Raw genomic sequence first — 21,707 nt, 5'->3', positions numbered from 1 at the left:
TAATAATGCATTTTATATGTTCAAGCACACAACTTTACATAAATACAAAGTTCACTAGTAAATATCTGGCTATTTTGGCTATTTGAAACACTAATTTCATTATTAACATCTGTAAGCATTATTAATACATCTTTACCAAAACCTGAGCAATACAGTGTTTTCTTTATATGTTATATGCCTTTGCTTGCTAAAAGGTAATATTTTCGCATTTACTTTAAAGGGCTGTACTAAACCCACAGCTTTAAGTTTTTCCCTAAAAGAAGCATTGCAGCTAACCCTTGAACTCAAAAATAGTTTTAAAATACAGTATTTCTCTTCTCCACATTTCCATGCCTTCACATTGATGCTTGTTTTTCCTGGTGAACACTATAGAAAATCTCCTGTTTGAAATGTGGGACAGGAGGGTGTTTCATGGCAATGGAGCTAAGTTTTTCCTCTTTATAGTGAACTGGTGACCCAAGTGTCCCAATCAGTAGAGTCCCATGTGGCCCATGCTTCATACAAGCAGAAATGAATGCACTGTTTTTTAAGAGCCAGATTATCATAATTCAATGATTACTTCAGAGATGGGAGCAAGCTCCTCAGATATTCAAACTATGAAATGGAGGGGCTTGATATGTTTCGCACTGGCTCATTTGACAGTCTTCCATCTTACTGTTAATTCAGCAGTATTTTATTGTGAAAGAAAACCCCAGTGTTTGAGCTCACTCACGAGTTGAGGAAAGAAATGGACCACCACAGTGGTGCATTCCTTAAGTGTTCTGGGAGAATGTCATACTTTTCCTTCCCAAAGTAAAAGAAACCTTTGGGAGATCCTGAGGGAGACTATTTTTCTCAAGTATTATGATGTCTAGTCAAGTCTAAGAATACCACTGGACATGTTCTATGGACATTTGGGATTGCAGTTGCCATTGTGATTTGATTGGTCCTGAGTCAAATGGATCACTTAGAAGGAAGGCTTTGGTTCTCACCGTTATATACCACTGAAATAAAGTGTTAGCAAAGTATGGTTCAAATTAATTTATGATATGACCAAGAGCTTTTCTCTTCCAAAAGATGAATTGTATTGTAAATAGTTTCTCAAAATATTTTTAACTGGATCATGAGCATGGGGAGAGAAAGTTTCTCAGCTGCTAAGAATTTCCCCACTGTTTACTTCTTTCACTTATGGTGGTATTGCATTTAAGATTACAAAATTTAAGGTTTTATTTGTATCTATTACCCAAACCGTTAAATTGTCTTTAATTTCATCACTGTCTTGGAGGTCCAGTGTGTACAGGGCTGATGGGGGAAAACTCCCTCCAGCCAGTTAGCACTCTAACCCAGGATTAAACCATCCCATTAAGTAGTATGTGAAGTCAAGTCTTCGTACTCTTTCAGACCAGTCATTGAAATGGACTCATTCGTATAAATTTCTATAAATCCTGTAAGTGAAAAGATAGACAACTGTCAGCAGTTGCTTTTTAAAAAGGTCACTATAATAAGTACTATATAGTACAGTATTAATTTATAGCAGGAAATCATATCTTGTAAACTGTATATAAAACACTGTTTTATGGTGCAATCATTTGTCAAACTTTTGTCTGTTACATTGTTTTTAGAGTGTGTGCATTCTTCTCATACCTAAGAATATCACTGTAAAATCTGCTGAAAACTATTTTTAGGTTTTATTTGCACAAGACTGAATTAGTTTGAAATTTTTGGAAGCTCCTATTGAACATGCTTAAACATCTGTAAACATGAAAAATCTTCAATTCATTAAAAGCAAACGTTTCAGTATGATTATTTCCAAAGGTAATCCATGTTCTATGTTGTTAATGTGTGTATGTAATTTTTCTGACTCTTCCACCTCTTATAAACCTATTTTCTGTTTCATTTGTTTTGTTTTTGAAGGATGGCTCTTTTTTCTTTTTAATGTTCGAGATGACCAAAACACTATTAGTTTTTACCCTTTTGCCTGAATCTTTGATATCCCCACTTGATGTTCTGTGAATTCACTGTTTAATCTATTAAGTGAAAATAATAAATAGTCCTGGTGACAAACAATCTGTTGATTTAGAGGAAAGGCCCTGAAAAATACAGTATTTGGAAACTAACTTTGCATATACTGTTAGCTATTATTTTGCATCGTGGGCTTCATGAGAAGAACATGTTGCATTTATTTTGTCTTTATTAAAAGACTACTGGCCACAAGTTACTCTGATTGTAGTAACTTTTATCAACCCACTTGATCTTTAAAAAATTAAATTTACATTCAGAATTCAAAACAGTAACCTGTCTTTCAGAAAATTTTTGAAGGATAAAAACATGAAGGAAAAAAGTGGCCCGTGTAGGTAGGATTCCCTACACAGGACTTTTAGTTGTATCACCTCGAGAAATTTTGAGGTTTGTGATCAAGGTCTGTATATTATCCCAAACTTTATTAAGAATTGTTTTCTAATTGGTTATAACATTTTTCAATTAATAGTTTCAAAACAAATTGTTAATACAACTGTATAAAATGAACATAATTTTCTTCACTTGTATTTTTGTTATTGAGCAAGTTTATCAAAATAAATTGTCTACTAAAGAAACTAAAAAGGCTTCTATTACTTTGAAATAAGCTTCATTTAAAAAATTGATTTCTTATAGAGGTTTCACATATTCACAAGTGACACTTCCATGCCTTTTGGGTTGGTTTTGTTGTTGGCATTGTGGGGTGAAGACGGTCCTTCCCCATCTTCTTCCACACTCACTGTTCGCTCACCACTAGAGAAGAGATGCCATTAATATTCCAGGACATGGATTAGGCCACGTTTACCAGTGAGAGTCACTCGGCAATAAAAGATGACATACATGTGGCTCTCCCTTCTGCATCATGCTTCATGAGCTCGGAGACAGGAACCAAGCCAGAGCCCCCAAGCCAGCCATCTCTCTCTTCTTTCTTCCTTGCATATAGACCTAAGACCATCTTTGATTCAGTCTTCTGTTTCTACTTTACTCCAGGCCAAAAGATCTTAGCTTTTAAGATCTTAAAGTATGGATTAGAGGAGCAAATACAGAGGCCCATGTGCCCTATCACAGCTTAACTATAGCTCTCTCTGGGAGTGTCAAGATCAGCCCAGCCCAATAATAATTAATAATAAAATATTTACAGTTTGCTGCTGATTCTTCCTCGTGGGGCCTTTTCAGGAACCTCGTGGGGAATTGGAGGATTAAGACATGGTAAGATTATTTAGATGTTCTTGGGCTCTAAGATTGAGGGGTTTCCTTGGAGGTGAGACTTGAAGTGCAATGTCTGGGAAAGTTCCAGGCAAACTAGGATGAGTTGGTCACTCTGCCCTGTCTTCACACCATCTAAATCTTATCCCGATTGTAACACCGAGTAGAGGTTTTGGGAGGGTTATTTTCTATAAACATTAATTAATAAGTCAACTGGAAATTATAATGGTAGATTTATACTGAGCTATGGTGGAGGGAACACTTTTTTAATTTGGTAATACCTTAGGAAAAGGTAACACAGTGGCTTTAAAAACAATAATGTAAGTTCAAAAATACCTTATTTTGACTTGAATTCTTCTATCATCTCTATTCTAGCCACTGTGAGAAGATTATAGGAAAAACACCAGGACTAGAGGACTCTGGGTTCCTTTTATGCAAAGTCAACTCTTCTGGGTCACAGTTACCCAGCAACAAAAATAAAGGTAGTTATTTATAAATGGCGTTAAAGATAGAAAGCACAATGTATATTTTTTAAGAGTTTTGGTTCTTTTCCCAGGAGAAGAAAACACTGTGGGTTGGTATTTTCAAGCCCATTCTTACAAATCAGCCCCAATTCCAGTCACACACAGTCTAAGACCACCCAAGATAACAATTCAAGAAGAGATTTTTCACGAGACTATAAAATGTTAGAGCTGGATGAAATGTCAAAGGGCATGTCCAGTGTTTTCATTTTCCAGGTGAAGAAATCAAGGCCTCAGACTTTGCCAAAGTCACCCAACTAGATCTTAGCAGAGCACTCGACATAGGAAAGAGTGTCTTTGACATGTGGGCCTTGGACTTAGGACCAGTACTCATATTCTTTAGCCATTGAACCAGTCTTCCTTCAGCTGATCTTCATTCACTCCAATCCATCCAAATCAATTCTGCCAAAATACTTTTAACACAAAAGAAAGCATATTATTTCCATGTTCACATTTATGTCATTCCCTCTGTCTACAGAGAGAAATCCAAACTCCTTTAGCATAGCTTTGATAACCTTTCGTGATCTGACTTCAGGCTCTCTGTTCAGTCTTATTTCCCACCTCTCTGTCTTCACTTCATACTGACAACCAGCCTGTTCTCCATTCTCCATTCACTGCCGCCTGCTCCTGGCCCTGGCTGTGTCTGTACCACCTCCTCTCAGTTTTAAAATCATCCCATATTTGAAACATATCTAATCTTTTATGCTTTGTGTCTGTCTTGCTTATGCTTCTGTAACAGAACTTGCTAAACAGGAATCGACTGCTTGGATTAAATCTCAGTTCCACCATTCCAACTGTGTAACCCTTAGTAAATTGTGTAACTTATGTGAGCCTTGGTTTTAGAATGGGACTGATAATAGTACCCACCCAGTGGGGCTATTATTGGTTTAAAGGAAACAAAGTTCTAAGCACATAGTAAGCATTCAAAGGTTAGTTGCTCATATTGTCATTAGTAAGTGCTTTTGTATAACTATATAAATGCTTGAATGCAAAGAATATGGCTTCCTCATTGTGTACTCCCTAGAGACCTGGCACAGTGCTTTACACATTGAATTATGAAAATTAAAGTTGGGGCTAGGTTTTAAAGGAAAATTATGAAACCATATTTCCTGGAGACTTGAAAGACAGAGTCATCGATTTACCAGGTTCGTTTCAGTGAACCTCTTCCTGAAGGCAGAGGCTTGCCTAAGTCAGCCTTTATAAAGATGGTTACTTTATTGTTAAGCATTTGGCTACATGATATGTCAGTTCCATTGATGACCTTAGGATTCCCCTATGGACTCCAGATCCTTTACTACTGAATTCACAGGGCTGTGATGCTGATACTGTACAGAGAGGACCAGGACGGTGTCAGCACCCCATTGATCCTGAGTGAACTATCTGGAGGCCTCTTCAAGCTTGTGGGTTCTCTGCTGTCTTGAAGCCATCCATCCATTTGATATGTTTTGCAAAGACTTAGTCCTGCCAAGATGGTTTTAATCATTTCTGCTAAAAGGAATGGACTCAAGGATTTGATCTCATTTTAGACACAGTTGTCCTCAACTGGCCACTTTATAGCACTTTAGTAAATATGGCCTAGTGAATTTGGCCACTATTAAATCAATCCCCATTCATTATCCGTCAGAGCAAGGTCAGTGAAGTAAATACTATGTTCTGATGTCTGGTACTCTATCTCATGTTGTTTATGTATTTAATATTAGTTGTCTAAGGCAACTCAAGTATTTTCTTAAATAAAAACATGAAAACTCTTATTCTTTTCCATTGCTTTGTTCTCTAAGACAAATGCAAAGACAGTTGAATCAACATCCTTTCCATTTTCCGTAATAAGTTGCTCTTTAAAAACCCACATATCTAAGGAGGCTTTTGACTACCTTATCTAAATATTTTACTAAGGAAGGTAGTAAGCAGCAAAATGGACCTATTGGTGCAGTCCCACCCTTACATGCACCACTCCAGTACTTTACCTCATTTCTGCGTTCAGGATTATCAGTAACTTCTTCCTGCCTTAAGTACTATTGTGGAGAAAGAAATTATGACACTGAACTGGGACAAAAGGGTTTTCTTTTTACAATAACATATCTGTAAATTGTTTTTAAAATACACAAAAATAGCCGGGCGCGGTGGCTCAAGCCTGTAATCCCAGCACTTTGGGAGGCCGAGGCGGGTGGATCACGAGGTCAAGAGATCGAGACCATCCTGGTCAACATGGTGAAACCCCGTGTCTACTGAAAATACAAAAAAAAATTAGCTGGGTATGGAGGCGCGTGCCTGTAATCCCAGCTACTCAGGAAGCTGAGGCAGGAGAATTGCCTGAGCCCAGGAGGCGGAGGTTGCGGTGAGCCGAGATCGCGCCATTGCACTCCAGCCTGGGTAACAAGAGCGAAACTCCATCTCAAAAAAAAAAAAAAGTACACAAAAATAGGAAACAATCCACCTTCCAGAGATAACCATTGTAAACAGTTTACTGGGTGTTTTAACAGACATTTTACTGATCATTTTAACAAAAGCAAGATATTATCTATACCTGTAAGGCAGTGCCACAATCCTAGCTCACTGCAGCATCAAGCTCCTGGGCTCAAGCCATTCACTCACTTCAGCCTCCCAAGTAGCTGGGAATACAGGTGCATGCCACCATGCCCTGCTAATGTAAAAAAAAAAAATTAGTAGAGCCAGGAGTCTTAGTATGTTGGCCAGACTCATCTCCCGGTCTCCTCCTGCCTCAGCCTTCCAAGGCGCTGGGATCACCGCATGAGCCACCATCCCCAGTGACTTTTTTTTTTTTTTTTTTTTTTTTGAGACGGAGTCTCCCTCTGTCGCCCAGGCTGGTGTGCATGGGGCAGTCTCGGCTCACTGCAATCTCTATCTCCCGGGTTCAAGCAATTCTTCCGCCTCAGCCTCCGGAGTAGCTGGGATTACAAGCACATGCCACCATAACCAGCTAATTTTTTAATATTTTTAGTAGAGATGGGATTTCGCCATGTTGGCCAGTCTGGTTCAAGCTCCTGACCTCAGATGATCCACCCACCTCGGCCTCCCAAAGTACTGGGATTACAAGCGTGCCACCACACCCAGCTGGCTTTCTTTTTTGACTTAATTTGCATTGTAAATTTTTCTGTGTTAGTAAATGTAGCACTTCCTTATTTTAAATGACTACATAGTATTCCATTTGATATATATCAAATAAATATATATCTTCCCATTTTGATGTATATGAGATTGCTTCCAGATTTTTGTTACTACAGATAATGCTGCCATGAACTTAGGCCTTGCATAACAAAAACTTCTCAAATGTCATTATAACCTGACATTCTAAATGAAGCATATCAACTATTAAAGGAATTCCTATTTTCAAAAGCACTGTGGTTAAATAATAGTGGCATTCTCTACGTTTAGAGAAAGAAACTAACAGTAAATTCATGTGTTATGTGCTTTCCCGTATGTCATCTTAATCCTCTACCTGTGAAGTACAGGGTGGTATTTTATAGACTACTAAGGATCAAAAGGCTGAAAACCTTACTCAAGCTTTTTTAACTAGCAACTGGTGCATCTGGGTTTCACACCCAGACTCCCTGACTTCAGATCTAGGACTCCTGCTGTCCTGCATCGCCAGTGTGGCAGGTCTGAAGGGAATAAAAATAGCTTGTCCTGCTTGCATGATTCCTTGGCTCAAACATGAGCAGCTAAATCTATGGTTTGCTGCTTCTGGATGTGGACTGCAAACAACCATCAAAGGTGGTCCCTATTTAGAAACATTTTCCACTTTGTTGAGGAAAAAAAATGTAAGAAAAACCTCCCACTTATTAAGTTGTTTGTGGCTAATCTTCCATCATTCCCCTCTCATTGTTGAGCTTTTTTTTTTTTTTTTTGTAATCATCGTTCAGTGGCTTTGAGTTTGGGTTTGGTTTTTTTTTTTTTTTTTTGAGACGGAGTTTCGCTCTTGTTACCCAGGCTGGAGTGCAATGGCGCGATCTCGGCTCACCGCAACCTCCGCCTCCTGGGTTCAGGCAATTCTCCTGCCTCAGACTCCTGAGTAGCTGGGATTACAGGCACACACCACCATGCCCAGCTAATTTTTTGTATTTTTAGTAGAGACGGGGTTTCACCATGTTGACCAGGATGGTCTCGATCTCTCAACCTCGTGATCCACCCGCCTCGGCCTCCCAAAGTGCTGGGATTACAGGCTTGAGCCACCGCGCCCGGCTGGGTTTGGTTTTTACCTGTTCACTGCAACCTGGACCTCCTGGGCCACCATCCTCCCACCTCGGTCTCCCAAGTAGCTGGGACCACAGGCACGCACTACCATTTCTGGCTAATTTTAAAATTTTTGTAGAGACAGGGTCTCACTTTGTTTTCCAGGCTGGCTGGTCCTGAACTCCTGGCCTCAAGCAGTCCTCCTGCCTCAACCTCCAAAGGTGCTGGGATTACAGGCATGAGCTACCATGCCCCAGCCCACTGGTATTTTCTAGTGCTGACTTCCTTGATGGATGAAGCTAGATGAGGGCATTGATTTTATTGGGGCCCTTTCAGGATTTCAGAGCCTTGGGAAATTTTCCCAAACCAGCTGCTCCTCACCCCTACGCCCAAAGCACTTAAAACTCAGCTGGATCCCTTGTGCTGGGTTGGTAGGAATTTGCTGGTTATTAGGGTACTCCAAGTTGTGCAGAGAGTCCATGATTCAAACATTTGGAGGCCCCCATCCCAGCCACCCATCATTAGTTGATGATCTGTCTACACATTACTGCTGAGACATCAATTGTCCCCGACTAAATGAGGTAGTAGTTTTACTGTGTTCATCTCACACTTGGAGAATGATCAACTTTGGTGAGCTGGGAACTCGTGCATCTGTGGACTCTTCCCTGAATGCACCAAGGACCCACTTTCTCTTAGATATTGCCATCTTACCAAAGTATTGCTACCAAACACAGAACAAGTCTCTACTTCCTCTGATTTTTAGATCTCTGATTTTTTAAAATCTGGCTGGGAGAATATCATCTCCCCTTTGGCTTTACTGAGAGGCATGTTTGCCTAGTACCACGGTCCCTTTGGTTTCAAAAAAAAAGGGTCCTCCTTTTTGGAAAATCGCTGTTTTCCTAACTTCATGTGGTTTCATGGGGCCAATTTCACCTTCTGGCTTCAGAGCTCAACACAGCAGCCATGCTTGGCTCGAGTCATAGTGACAGGTTCAGAAGTTAGCATGCCATGTGACCAGCCTGGAACTTTGCTGGAACTCCTGAACAGAGGTTTTCTTCTCTTAGAGTTGCTAAGTTGTAGGGGAAGCGTTTGGTACTGCTGGCAGCCACACCTGAGGAGCCTCCTGATCAAGCCATCCTAGAAGAAAGGAAGCTGAGAAAGGAAGACAGTTCTGTTAACATCACTTTAGCTTTTGGATCAAGTCATGCCTGAAGCCACAATTATCCCTGGATTCTTGTGTTATTTAAGCAAATAAATTCCCTTTTTTCCTTAAACCGGTTTGAGTTGGGTTTCTGTCTCTTTTAACTGAAATAATCTTTACACTCCCACTTTCCTCATGACATTAAACACATTCCTCACCTCCCCTGCTTTGGCATGTCACTTTAATCTTTTCGTTAGCTCGGGCTTTTACAAAAGACAGAAAAAAAACAGTTACTTCAGGCTACTGCTTCTCATCCCAACCAAAAGCACCTGCTCCTGGTTTGAAATGGAAGAAAAAAGAAAGCAAAACACAAATTAATATCTGAAATATATATCCCACCGTACTCCTGGGTAATGAGACCAGGCTAGAGCTCCTAAATAAAAGACCAGAGATGGAGTTGACCCTGATCCATTTCCAAGAGCCTACGGTAGGAGAAATGCCTGTTGCGGTCTGACGCTTTCCGTAGGTGCCATCATGATCTGCATCCTGAGGGGAGCCAAGAAAGATGGTACCCACACAGCTTTCCTTTTGATGGGTCGTACACCCTGAAAGCCTTATTCTGCTTTATCCACCTGGCACAGATCTAGCCAGAATGTGTGTGTCGTGTAGACTCAAGTAGAAGAAAGCAGAAACAAAGAGGTTCTAGTGTTGGACTTGACTTCTATGCTCAATGTTGAAAACCCATGTATCCAGGAAGCAAAGAAAGGTGAGAGGGTGGTAGACTGGAGCTTCCATGTCTAAAAAAAAAAAAAAAAAAAAAAAATGGTATGTCAAAGCTAGCCAGCCCCTTCCACCCAAAATTTCCATCAAGGTGGGCACAAGGACCCTCATCTCTTGTTCACAGAGTAGCCTTTGGTGGCTCACAGCCCCTTGTGACCTCCTTACCTCTTTCTGATATTCCTCATTTTCTGTCTTGTTGGTGCTGGCCACGTAACAAATACCGTGGACTTACACATGGGGCTCTCAACCCCTGGTTACTCTGCACAGTGCCCAGCGGTTGATAAGCAGTTTCTATTTTGAGGACATTGATTGTTTCTGACCTGGCCTATAGGCACGGCTGCTGGGGTCAGCATCTGAAGGAGTTCCCTTCCTTATGGTTACTGCCACAGGTTTCATATGTTTTTGTTTGTTTGTTTGTTTGTTTGTTTGTTTTTGAGGCAGGGTCTTGCTCTGTAGCCCAGGCTGAAGTGCAATGGTGGATTATGGCTCACTAGCCTTGAATTCTTGGGCTCAAGTGATCCTCCCACCTCAGCCTTCCAAGTAGCTGGGACTATAGGCACAAGCCACTGCACCCCACTAATTTTTATTTTATTTTTGTAGAGACAGAGTCTCACTATGTTGCCCAAGCTGATCTCAAATTTCTGGCTTCAAGCAATCCTCCCACCTTAGCCTCCCAAAGTGCTGGGATTACAGACATGAGCCACTACCCAACCTCATGTTCTAACTTATAAAACATAGAAGTTTAAAAAACTCTCAGAAAGTGAAACTAATTTGAGAAATTACCTGAATACGAAAAACTAAGTGCAGATCCCTTAGCGACTTACAAGTCGGTTGACTGGCTACATCCCTTGGTCTCTCTTGACCACTATAAAAGGAAGGGGTTAGAGAGGTTCCCAGCTGTGGACCAAGGACTAGCACATCATAATCACCTGGGGCCATTGTTAAACATTCACACTCCCACACCTTATCATAGTTTTGAATCAATCTCCTGAATTGGAATGTTTTATTAGCAAACAATCCAGGTGATTCTCCTGGGCGTAGGGCTTAGGAACCACTGTGGCAGATGATCTCTTCTGTTGCGAAGAGGTCACTGAGCTTGGCTGTATTACCAGATTTAGGTGGGGCTGGACCTGGTAGGACTAGGGGACTGTCTGATCTCTCCCAGGGAATGTGTTCAGGGGACCCCCTGGGAATCTGAGGAGGAAGAGAGTTACCACATTTCACACACAGCAGAGTTCTCTGGAATCTCTCCTCAGTTCCTACCACAGGAAGCCCACAGGCACGAGGGCTCTACTGGCATAAACCATAGTTCTGCCCTGAGAGGTTCTGAAATTAGAAAAGAGCTCTAAATCCTGCTTCCAGGTTTTTGTGAAGGTGGAGAAAAGCAGAGTGGCCTGGGAGAGGTGGTTTATCAACAATACAGCAGTGACTTCTTCCCTGGGGTGAGGAAAAGTTTTCCCTTTCCCTGCCCCGAGCTGCAGTGGTGCAGTCTGTTACCTTGGAGACCAGCTAACACATCCCCGCAGGGCAAGCTTCACTGCTGAATTGCTTGGAGGAGCTTGGAGAAACCAGAAGTGTGAACCAGGAGAAGCAAGGAAGGCCCTGGAGCGGCAAGGGGCCCTTCTCCCAGAGAGAAGAAATAAATGAAGAAATCCGGTGAGGGTGAGCATCGCAAGGGTGGACAGGGGTGGTAACAGAGAGGGTCAGGGAGGCCCAGATACTAAGCTCTGGACTGAGTGAGAAGATTGAGGGAGTCTGGGGTGTGAAGCATTCGCTCCCTACATGCCGAGCATTGGACTGGGTGCCAGTAGACAAGGAAGTCGTGGGGCCAGTCTTGGGGACAGGCCATTACAACTCCATATGACAAAGTGAAGTGTCAGAGACAGGAGGACTTCCACAGTGGGGGATGGTTTCCCCCCTGGGGGGTTGGGGACAGCGAATGGGCTTCAGGAAAGACTCCTTAAGTTTTCTTGTCAGACAAAAGGGGCAAAGTTTGAGCAAAGCGGGGTATGAAATAGTAAGGTGTGTGTCCCTAGGGGTTGCCTGGGAGCAGAGAAGGCTGAGAGATGAGGTGGAGAGGAGCGGATCCTGAAGGAATAATTGCCTTCCAACAAAGTACAGTTTGATTGTCCTAGGGCTCTGAGGAGCCATGGTGGGGTTCCACATGGGTAGAGAATTGGACAGTTCTGCATGCTGGGATAATCATTCTGGCAGCATTCTAGAACAGATTGGGTGGAGGCAAGAGGAGAGGTCATTTGCAGTAAAAAATACAAACCTTGGGCATAGTTTTATCCTGGATTAATATTTAGAAGGAAACTGTGCACAGTGCTCATGCCTGGAATCCTAGCAGTTTGGCAGACTGAGGCAGGAGGATTGCTTGAGGCCAGGAGTTCAAGACCAGCCTGGACAGCAGAGTGAGACACCACCCCACCATCTCTACAAAAAAATCAAAAAATTAGCCAGGCATGGTGACATGCGCCTGTGGTCCCAGCTACACATGAGGCTGAGGTATGAGGATCACTTGAGCCCAGGAGGTCAAAACTGCAATGAGCCGTGCTCATGCCACTGCACTCCAGCCTGGGTAACAGAGTGAGACCCTGTTGTGCGACCCGCAGAGACCCTTCCCGAAGCAAATGAGAGCGAGGAGTTGTTAAGCCGAGTCCAGGTTTATTGGGATCTGCGGGCAACCCAGGCGGGAGGGGAGCTGAGCTGCACCCAGCAGCTGCCGGAGAGGGTTTTTATAGGGAGGGGGCCTGCTTAGGTTAGGTGTTGCGGAGTGATTGGTGGAAGGGAGAGCAGAGGAGGGTTTTCTGTGTGCCAGAAGGGGATTGGTCACCTCTTGGCGGGCTTAGGTTTGAATTTTATTGGCTGTCTTGTTTCTAGGCAGACTACTGCAACTGCCAAGGGGTGGGGGATGGGGGTTGGCTTTAGGTTTGGCGGGTTAAGGCTGAGCAGTGATTGGTCGCCCTGCGCTACCAGGCAGAATAGGGTCTGCAGGCGGACTCCAGGAAGTGAGGGACAAAATGGAGGACTGTGGGTTTTTCTACCAAACACCTGTGAGACCCAAAAAAATGTATTTAGGAGAATCCTAGATCCAGCTGTTAATAAGCCAGAAAGTTAGCTGAAGTTTATTTATTTTCTTTCCTTTTTTGAGACGGAGTCTCAGTCTGTCACCCAGGCTGGAATGCAGTGATGTGATCTCAGCTCACTGCAACCTCCACCCCCCAGGTTCAGGTGATTCTCCTGCCTCAGCCTCCCACATAGCTGGGATTACAGGCTCCTGCCACCACGCCTGGCTATTTTTTTGTATTTTCAGTAGAGACTTATTTACTTATAAGTAAATAAGTGATACATGTAGTGAAACATGCTGTGGGGAAAGATAAAGCCAGGTGGAGGAGGTGCTGTTTAAGGTACTCACCTCTCTAATAAGATTTCATTTGAGCAAAGGCCTGAGCGAAAGGGCTGTGTCCTGTTCACGTCTGTCTCCCCGTCACTCGTTCTCTCTGGCACACAGGGAGCGCCCTATAAATGTTCATGAAACACATGATTGTTTTCATGTCATATGCTGAAGTGCCTGAAGATGCAGCCCATATTTTATGGTATTCTACATTTTTATAGTACTTCATATTTCACAAAGCGCTTCCACTTCCTCAATTTCATTGGATCCTCTCGATAACGGCATTGAAGAAGGCAAGTCAGTTACTGTTATCCCCATCCCATTCTAAAGATGAAGAAACCAAAGGTTCAGTGCTCTTTGTTTGAGACAGACTCTTACTTGATCACCCAGGCTGGAGTGCAGCAATGCAATCACGGCTCACTGCAGCCTCAACCTCCTGGGCTCGGGTGCTCCTCCCATCCCATCCTCCCTAGTAGCTGGGACTACAGGTGCACACCACCATGCCCAACTAATTTTTGTAATTTTGTTTTTTTAGAGATGGGGTCTCCCTATATTGGCTAGGCTAATCTCGAACTCCTGGGCTCAAGCAATTCCCCTGCCTCAGTCTCCCAATGTGCTGGGATTGCAGGCATGAGCCACTGTGCCCAGCCTTGTGCTCTCTCTGGGGCACCATTTTGTTTGTTATTTTTGTGCAGTTCAACCCCTTCTCCATCAGCCTGCACCACTCACCCCAAAATCTAGTCATGCAGTCCTCTGAATTCATTAAAAGCTGTTAATCACTGGCTGGAAAGAGGGAAGTGAGACACTGCGGGGCAGCCAGTGTTCATGAGGCATTTGTATTTCAACAGTCTCTGCCATTAGAGTCTCTCAGAAAAGCTTGCTGAAGTAAAGTCGGTTTGGTTTTTTTTAAGCATTGCCATATTATCCTGGTGCTTCCCAGAAAACAAAGCATCCTCTGAATAAAAGATTAAAGACCTGAAAGAGAAAAGCAAGTTGCTGAACCATTATTTAATTTAATTTAATGATTTCACAAGAACACACACTCTAATGTGTAAGCTGCAACTTTATTCAGAGTCTCTTGCTTGCTGTGTCTTAGCTAGTATTTTTTTGGCTGCAAATAACAGAAAGCTAAAGGAGCCAGCTGAAGCAAAAAAAGGTAGAGAATTCTAAGAAACAGGATATCTCATGGAACCCAAGAGCAGAAAGTCAGGTCTCACACATCCCTAAGATATATAATTAGAAATTCAAGAAACGAGGCAGGCTGAGTGTGGCGGCTCACACTAATAATCCCAGCACTTTGGGAGGCCGAGGTGGGCAGATCACCTGAGGTCAAGAGTTTGAGACCAGCATGGCCAACATGGTAAAACCCCATCTCTACTAAAAATACAAAAATTAGCTAGGCATGGTGGCAGGCACCTGTAATCCCAGCTATGTGGGAGGCTGAGGCAAGAGACTCACTTGAACTCAGGAGGTAGAGGTTGCAGTGAACTGTGATCACACCGCTGCACTCCAGCCTGGGTGACAAAAGTGAGACTCCATCTCAAAAAAAAAAAACCAAGGCAGTCTCTTCGCCTCCTTCTGGCCCTTCACCTTCCCTTCAAAATATTTATTGAGTATTTGCCAGTCCCTGCTCTCATGTAAATTACCATGTAAGGGGGGAACACACAAATTTTTAAAAATCCCACTAGTGAATGTATGATTCCAAATTAAGATATGCACCCTAAAAAGCACAGTTCTATGAAAATCTGTATAAAACAAAGGAACCTGATATAGAATGTTATGCTGGAGATTTCCCAGAAGAAATAATATTTGAGCTGAAATGTCAAGGGTAGGGGAGAAGGAGAAGAATGCTCCAGAGCAAAGACAGCAGCACATGAAAAGGCCCTGTGGTTACAGGAACTGTAGATAATTCCAGGAACTGGAAAGGGAAGCCCTTGTGGAACACAGATGCGGGCAGTGGTGAAGTGGGAAATCTACAGGGGTAGGTGGGAGCAGCCAGACCCTGGGGTCCTCAGATGCAATCTGAGGGATCTCAGTCTCCATCCTAGAAATAAAGAGAAGGCTTTGATCAGTTTTAAGCAAGAGAGAGAAAAGCAGGTGTCACATCAGATTTTGATGTATATTTTTGTTAATTTTTTAGAGACAGGATCTCCCTCTTGTCATCCAGGATTGATGGCAGTGGCATGATCATTTTCGCTGCAGCCTTAAACTTCTGATCTCAAGCAATCCTCCTGCCTCAGCCTCCCAAAGAGCTGGGACTTCAGGCACATAACCACCACATCTGGCTAATACGTCTTTATTTTGTTTTTTGAGATTGAGTCTCACTGAGTTGCCCAGGCTGGTCTCAAACTCCTGGCCTCATGTGATCCTCCTACCTCAGCCTCCTAAAGTGCTGGGATTACAGGTGTGAGCTACCACCTGGCCCCGTGATTGCTTTCTATCATCCTTTTACTTTCTTCAGCGCTTTCCACAATGTGTAATTATCTTATTTAATGTTTTAGTATCAGTCTCCCCCTCTAGAACCCAAGCACTGGGAGGACAAGGACAATGTCTGTCTTAGCACTTCACAGCTAGGGACGGTGTTGCTGTCCATGAGACATTGAGCAATGGTCTGGAGACATTGCCGGTTGTCACACTGGGAAAAAGTGAGGAGGGATGCTACTGAGAGCTAATAGGTAGAGGCCAGGATGCTGCTAAACATCCTACTATGCATAGGACGGCCCCCGCAGCAAAGAATGATCCTCTCCAAGAGTCAGAATGTTGACATTGAGAGGCTTTATCTCATTCACCATTGTATCCTAAGCACCAAACACAGTGGCTAATACCTGGCAGGTGTTCAATAAGTATTTATTGAATGAATTAATTAAAGAAGGGTTGGCTGGGCACAGTGGGTCACTTCTATAATCCCATGATTTAGGGAGACTAAGGAGGATCCCTTGAGGCCAGGAGTTCGAGGCTGCCATGAGTTACGTTAGTACCACTTTATTCCAGCCTAGATGACAGAGGAAGACCTTGTCTATAAGATTTTAAAAATGGCTGGGCATGGTGATTCACATCTCTAATCCCAGCCTAGGTGGGAGGATCACTTGAGCCCAAGAGTTTGAGACCATTCAAAGCAACATAGTGAGACCCCGTCTCTATAATAAACAATAAATTAGCTGGACATGGTGGCTTGTGCCTGTAGTCCCAGCTACTTGGGAGGTTGCAGTGGGAGGACTGCTTGAGCCTGGAAGGTCAATGCTACAGTGAGCCATGATTGGGCCACTGTACTCCAGCCTCGACAACTGAGTGAGGCCCTATCTCCAAAAAATAATAATTTTAAAATGTTAAAAAAAAAGCATTGTGCTGAATATATATACCACCCCCCAAAACTATTGTCTGTGTATGCCACATTTATCCTATTTTCTGGTATTCTTTTTTTTTTTTTTTTTTTTTAATGAAAGAGAGAGAAAGGGGAAGAGAGAACAGTGGACTTGCTCTATTGCCCAGGCTGGAATGCAATCTAAAAATAGGTATTAAAAACCTCTTTTATGCCGATAATTGTACTTAACAGTGGAGACAGGAAGGAATAAGGGAAGAAAATAACAAAGAGCCAACCAATATTTCATTTAAATCTGTGAAATGCTATGCAAATGCTGAAGAGTGATTTACTTCCAATTACGTGGTCACTTTCAAAATAGGTGTAATGTGATACTGAGAAAAAAATATATGTTCTGTGGACCTGGGGTGAAGAATTCTATAAATATTCACTGAGTTTACTTGTTCCAGGTCTGAGTTCAAATCATAAATGTCTCTGTTAATTTTCTATCTTGTTGATCCGTCGAATATTAACAATGTGGTGTCAAAGTCTCCCGCTATTACTGTGCGGGAGTCCAAGTCTCTTTATAAGTCGAAATTAAGAACTTGTCTTATGTATCTGGGTGTTCCTATATTGGGTGCATATATATTTATGATCATTGACTCTTGTTGTTGCATTGATCCTTTTACCATTATGTGACGTCCTTCTTTGTTTCTTTCAGTCTTTGTTACTATTAAAGTCTATTTTGTCAGAGACAAAAGTTGCAACTCCTGTTTTTTTGTTTTTTGGAGGTTTTTTTTTTTGTTGTTGTTGTTGTTGTTTTGCTCTCCATTTGGTTGGTGAGTCTTCCTCGAACCTTTTGAGTCTTTGTGTGTCCTTGCTTATGAGATGGATCTGGATACAGCGAACCGATGGGTTTTGACTTTTTATTCAATTTTCATGTCTGTGTCTTTGATTGGGGTGTTTAATCAATTTAAATTTAGGATTAATATTGATATTTGTGAGTATAATATTGTCATTTAATGCTAGCTGGCTATTTTGCCCATTAGTTGATATAGCTTATTCATTATGGAGATACTCTTTACCTTTTGGTAAGTTTTTGGGACGACTGATACTCGTTGTCCTTTCTGTGTGTAGTGCTTCTTTCAGAAGCTCTTGTAAAGCAGGCCTGGTGGTGATGAAATCTGAGTGCTTGCTTGTTCGTGAAAAATTTTATTTTTCCTTCATTTATGAAGCTTAGTTTGGCTGGATATGAGATTCTGGGTTGAAAATTCTTTTCTTTGAGGATATTGAATATTGACCCCCACTCTCTTCTAGTTTGTAGGATTTCAGCTGAGAGATCTGCTGTGAGTCTGATAGACTTCCCTTTATGGGTAACCTGACCTTTCTCTCTAGCTGCCCTTAGAATTTTCTCCTTTATTTCAACCCTGGTGAATCTAACATTTATGTGTCTTGGGGTTGCTTTACTTAAGGAATATCTTGGTGGTGGTCTCCGTATTACCTGAAGTTGAGTATTTTCCTGCCTTACTAGGTTAGGAAAGTTTTCCTGAATAATATCCTGAAGAATATTTTCCAGCTTGGATTCATTCTCTTCATGACATTCAGGTACACCTATCAAATGTAAATTCTTTTCACATAGTCCCATATTTCTTGGAGCCTTTGCTTATTCCTTTTTACTTTTTATTCTTTAATCTTGTCTTCTCGTTTCATTAACTTGGTCTTCGACCTCTGATATCCTTCCTTCTGCTAGATCAATTTGACTGTTAAAACCTGTGCGTACTTCACGGAGTTCTCGTATTATATTCTTCATTTAATTCACTTATATTCCTCTCTAAATTGTCTATTCTTGTTAGGATTTCGTCCAACCTTTTTTCAAGGTTCTTAGTTTCTTTACATTGGGCTAGAACATGTTCTTTTAACTCACAGAAGTGTCTTATTATCCACATTCTGAAGCCTAATTCTGTTAATGGAACACACTCGTTCTCCATCAGGCCTTGTTCTCTTATTGATGAGGAACTGTGATCCCCTGTAGAGGGAGAGGCATTCTGATTTTAAGTATTCTCAGCCTTTTTACGGTGGTTTCTTCTCGTCATTGTAAATTTATCCACCTGTCGTCTTTCTAATTACCGACTTTCAAATTAGGTCTCTGAGTGGACGTCCAACTTGTTGATTCCCAGTGCCGAAATCTGAGCAACCCACTGCGCTGGCTAAAATAGCTGTGTTAAGATTCTTGGTGCCTTTCTGCCCAGGAATCTCCAGTCTGGCTTCCCTCTTGAGTCCCTTTTTCAATCAGCTGAATGGGCGACTCTGCCTTCCCAGGGCTCCAAATGCCGGCCAAAAGGGGACCCAGTCCCGTTTACTCTGCACTGAGAATTGCTGCACCAGGGCACTGGCAAAACCGCCACGTCGGCCACAAGAGTTGCGCTGGCGACCCGTGGGGCTACTCCACTGGGAATCTCCTGGTCTGTGAGCAACAAAATTCGTCTGAAAGTGTGGCGTCCTCTCATTGTCTGCGCTTTCACTGACAGCTACAATCCTGAGCTCTTAGTAATCAGCCATCTTGGATCTCTCTCTCTTTTTTTTTTTTTTTTTTTAAGATGGTGTCTCACTTGTTCGCCTAGGCTGGAGTGCAACCGTGCTATCTTGAGGCTCACTGCAACCTCTGCCTCCTGGGTTCAAGCAATTCTCCTGCCTCAGCCTCCAAAGTAGCTGGGATTACAGGCATGTGACAACACACCTGACTAAGTTTTGTATTTTTAGAAGAAACAGGGTTTCACCACGTTGGCCAGGCTGGTCTCGAACTCCTGACCTCAAGTGATCTGCCCGCCTCTGCCTCCCAAAGTTCTGGGATTACAGGTGTGAGCCACCATGCCTGGCAGTGTTCTTTTCTTCTTTAGGAAAATAAGCATTGAGTTCTTTTGTAATGGCTATACAAACTAGTCCTGTCTTCCATGGTCAAGAAAATATGTTTCTGGAAAACCACTGGTAAGCATAGTTCTCTGATTTTGCAAATGAAAACAGCAACAGCATTTTGCTCATGGGAGCTGAGGGTGAGACTGGGTAAATGGTCATTGACTCTTCTTATAGCTACCTGAGGGCTTTAGTTACCTAAATAATAAAATATGAAACTGGAGTCCACATTCTATCAGGACTCTGCAGGAACTTTTCTCAGTTACTGCACAGAAAAAACAAATGTTTCTAGAATCCTTGTAGGAACTAGGGTAAAGAGAGGAGGCACTGGGAGTGTCAAACCTATGCCCAGTGCTGAGGCATTGATCAGATCCTTTATGTTTTGCAGCATTAGGAGAAACACTGGCAGAGATTCAAAGAAGCCACTAAACCAGAAGAACATGGATGGACTTGGTCAAAATTCGGACAATGGATTACTGGTTACACATGTTAACCAGACACAGGACTTACTGGTAAAGACTATGGCACTTTAACTGGGTAGTGATACTACAAGTCATTCAGGGAATGCAGGATGTGTTAAATTCTGGGGATTTCTTTCTTCTCATAGGATCCTAGGACTGAAAAAGGATTAATTAAGCATTTATCTCTAATCCTATAGAAATGACTGAAGAATCTCTGTAGTGTTTATAGAAATCTTATAGACTATTTGGCCATGTCAATAAATATTCAGGAGTATGTGAAGACTCTGATCATGTTATCAAGGCCTGAAGTCTAAGGCATTTGATTCTAAAATTACCCTTCCTGAGATTTTCTTTGCTTTTGAGATTCCCTGAAATCTAGATTCAGAAATCTGTTTCAGGAAGTGCTATTGGAGCAAAAGGGGTATGACAGGAGAATGAACCTCTAACCAAACTAAGGTTTTAGACTGACCTTCAATGTGCCTTCCCAAGAGGGTGAGTGGATTGTCTAGAACTCAGAACTCATTCTACCATGAAAACAATGGCAATCAATGGTTGCCATGTTCAAGCAAGGCTAGTGCACAACCATGTACCTAATCTACCCTAGAGCTTAAATATGATAACTCTGAAATGATAGTCAAAAACAGTACCGTTATAATGCTGGTGACTAAATAATCAGAAAAATGCTCATGATTTCCCTAAGTTCTGGCACTTACAGGAAAGCATGTTTAATTAAAGAAGATGAGGAAAAGTCGATAGAGTTTTGAGATTCTGAAGAGGTTCTGTAATGAGTTCAGATGTTGATGAACTTTCCTCTAATTTTATATCAAAATGCATGACTTTCCACGTGTGCACAGGATCATTCTTATATTTATCAGCCACAGCTGGAGCCTCCTTTGCCTTGCAGATGATCCTGAAGGAAAGGGAAAGGATTGCTCCAACACGAAAATCTTACCATTCCCTCTGCAAAGGGACTAGTTGAGTTACATAATCAGCATGGCCTAAAGTCAAAATCTATAATGTGTTTAATAGTGTATCTTCAAGTATGAATAATACAAAATCTGTGTCCTAAAACATCATTTCAAAGGCAACAAAGATGGAAGAAAGGTGAATTTTTAAGTCTATCATGCTCACCAAGCACAGTGGCTCACATCTATAATCTCAGCGCTTTGGGAGGCCTAGATGGGAGGATCCCTTGAGTTCAGGAGTTTGAGACCAGTCTGGGCAACCTGGTGAAATCCTGTTTCCACAAAAAAATACACAAATTAGTGAGATGTGGCATCATGTGCCTATAGTCCCAGTTACTCGGGAAGCCGAGGAAGGAGGATCACTTGAGCCTGGGAGGGCGAGGCTGCAGTGAGCTGAGATTGTGGCAGTGAGCTGAGACTGTGGCACTGCACTCCAGCCTGGGCAATAAAATGAGACCCTATCTCAAAAGAAAAAAAAAATCTGCCATGCTCAGTGTTTCCAACCAGGAAGGTGGTTGAGTCTGAAAGGTGAGAAGAGTGACATCTAGTGTTCATGAGACAGAGAGCAGTGTTTCCCCAGGTATGCGACAGGAACCTATGATTTTAGGTGGTGCCTTTCAAGGGCAGGACATTTGTTAGCATAGAATCACATAATGAGAAAGTGATCTTGCCCGTCAATCCTCTCACTCCTTCATGGAGATGGTCACACTTTGGTGCTAGCTTAGAGGGACAACATAGTGCCATGGTTAGAAGCGTGACTTGAGCTTTACAGCCTGGGTTTGAATTCCACATCTGCCACTTTTTAGCGTGATGACCTTGGACTGATTGCCTCAATTATCTGT

The 21,707-nt window shown here is 42.3% G+C and overlaps 1 protein-coding gene across 4 annotated transcripts in view; it reads left to right on the top strand.

The window, feature by feature from the left end:
- The first annotated feature begins 11,408 nt into the window (after positions 1-11,408).
- VWA3A (von Willebrand factor A domain containing 3A) overlaps positions 11,409-21,707 on the top strand; it is a 67,559-nt gene continuing 57,260 nt past the window's right edge. For all 4 annotated transcript variants that reach the window (XM_074381949.1, XM_039478452.2, XM_074381950.1 and 1 more), the window contains exons 1-2: positions 11,409-11,496; positions 19,828-19,951. In XM_074381949.1, coding sequence (XP_074238050.1) covers positions 19,880-19,951 — 72 coding nt within the window. In that variant the 5' untranslated portion in view covers positions 11,409-11,496; positions 19,828-19,879. The remainder of the gene's footprint in view (positions 11,497-19,827; positions 19,952-21,707) is intronic.

This window comes from Saimiri boliviensis, chromosome 12 (assembly GCF_048565385.1).
Source record: "Saimiri boliviensis isolate mSaiBol1 chromosome 12, mSaiBol1.pri, whole genome shotgun sequence".
Classification (NCBI taxonomy): domain Eukaryota; kingdom Metazoa; phylum Chordata; class Mammalia; order Primates; family Cebidae; genus Saimiri; species Saimiri boliviensis.
This window is presented reverse-complemented; position numbering and strand designations above follow the sequence as displayed.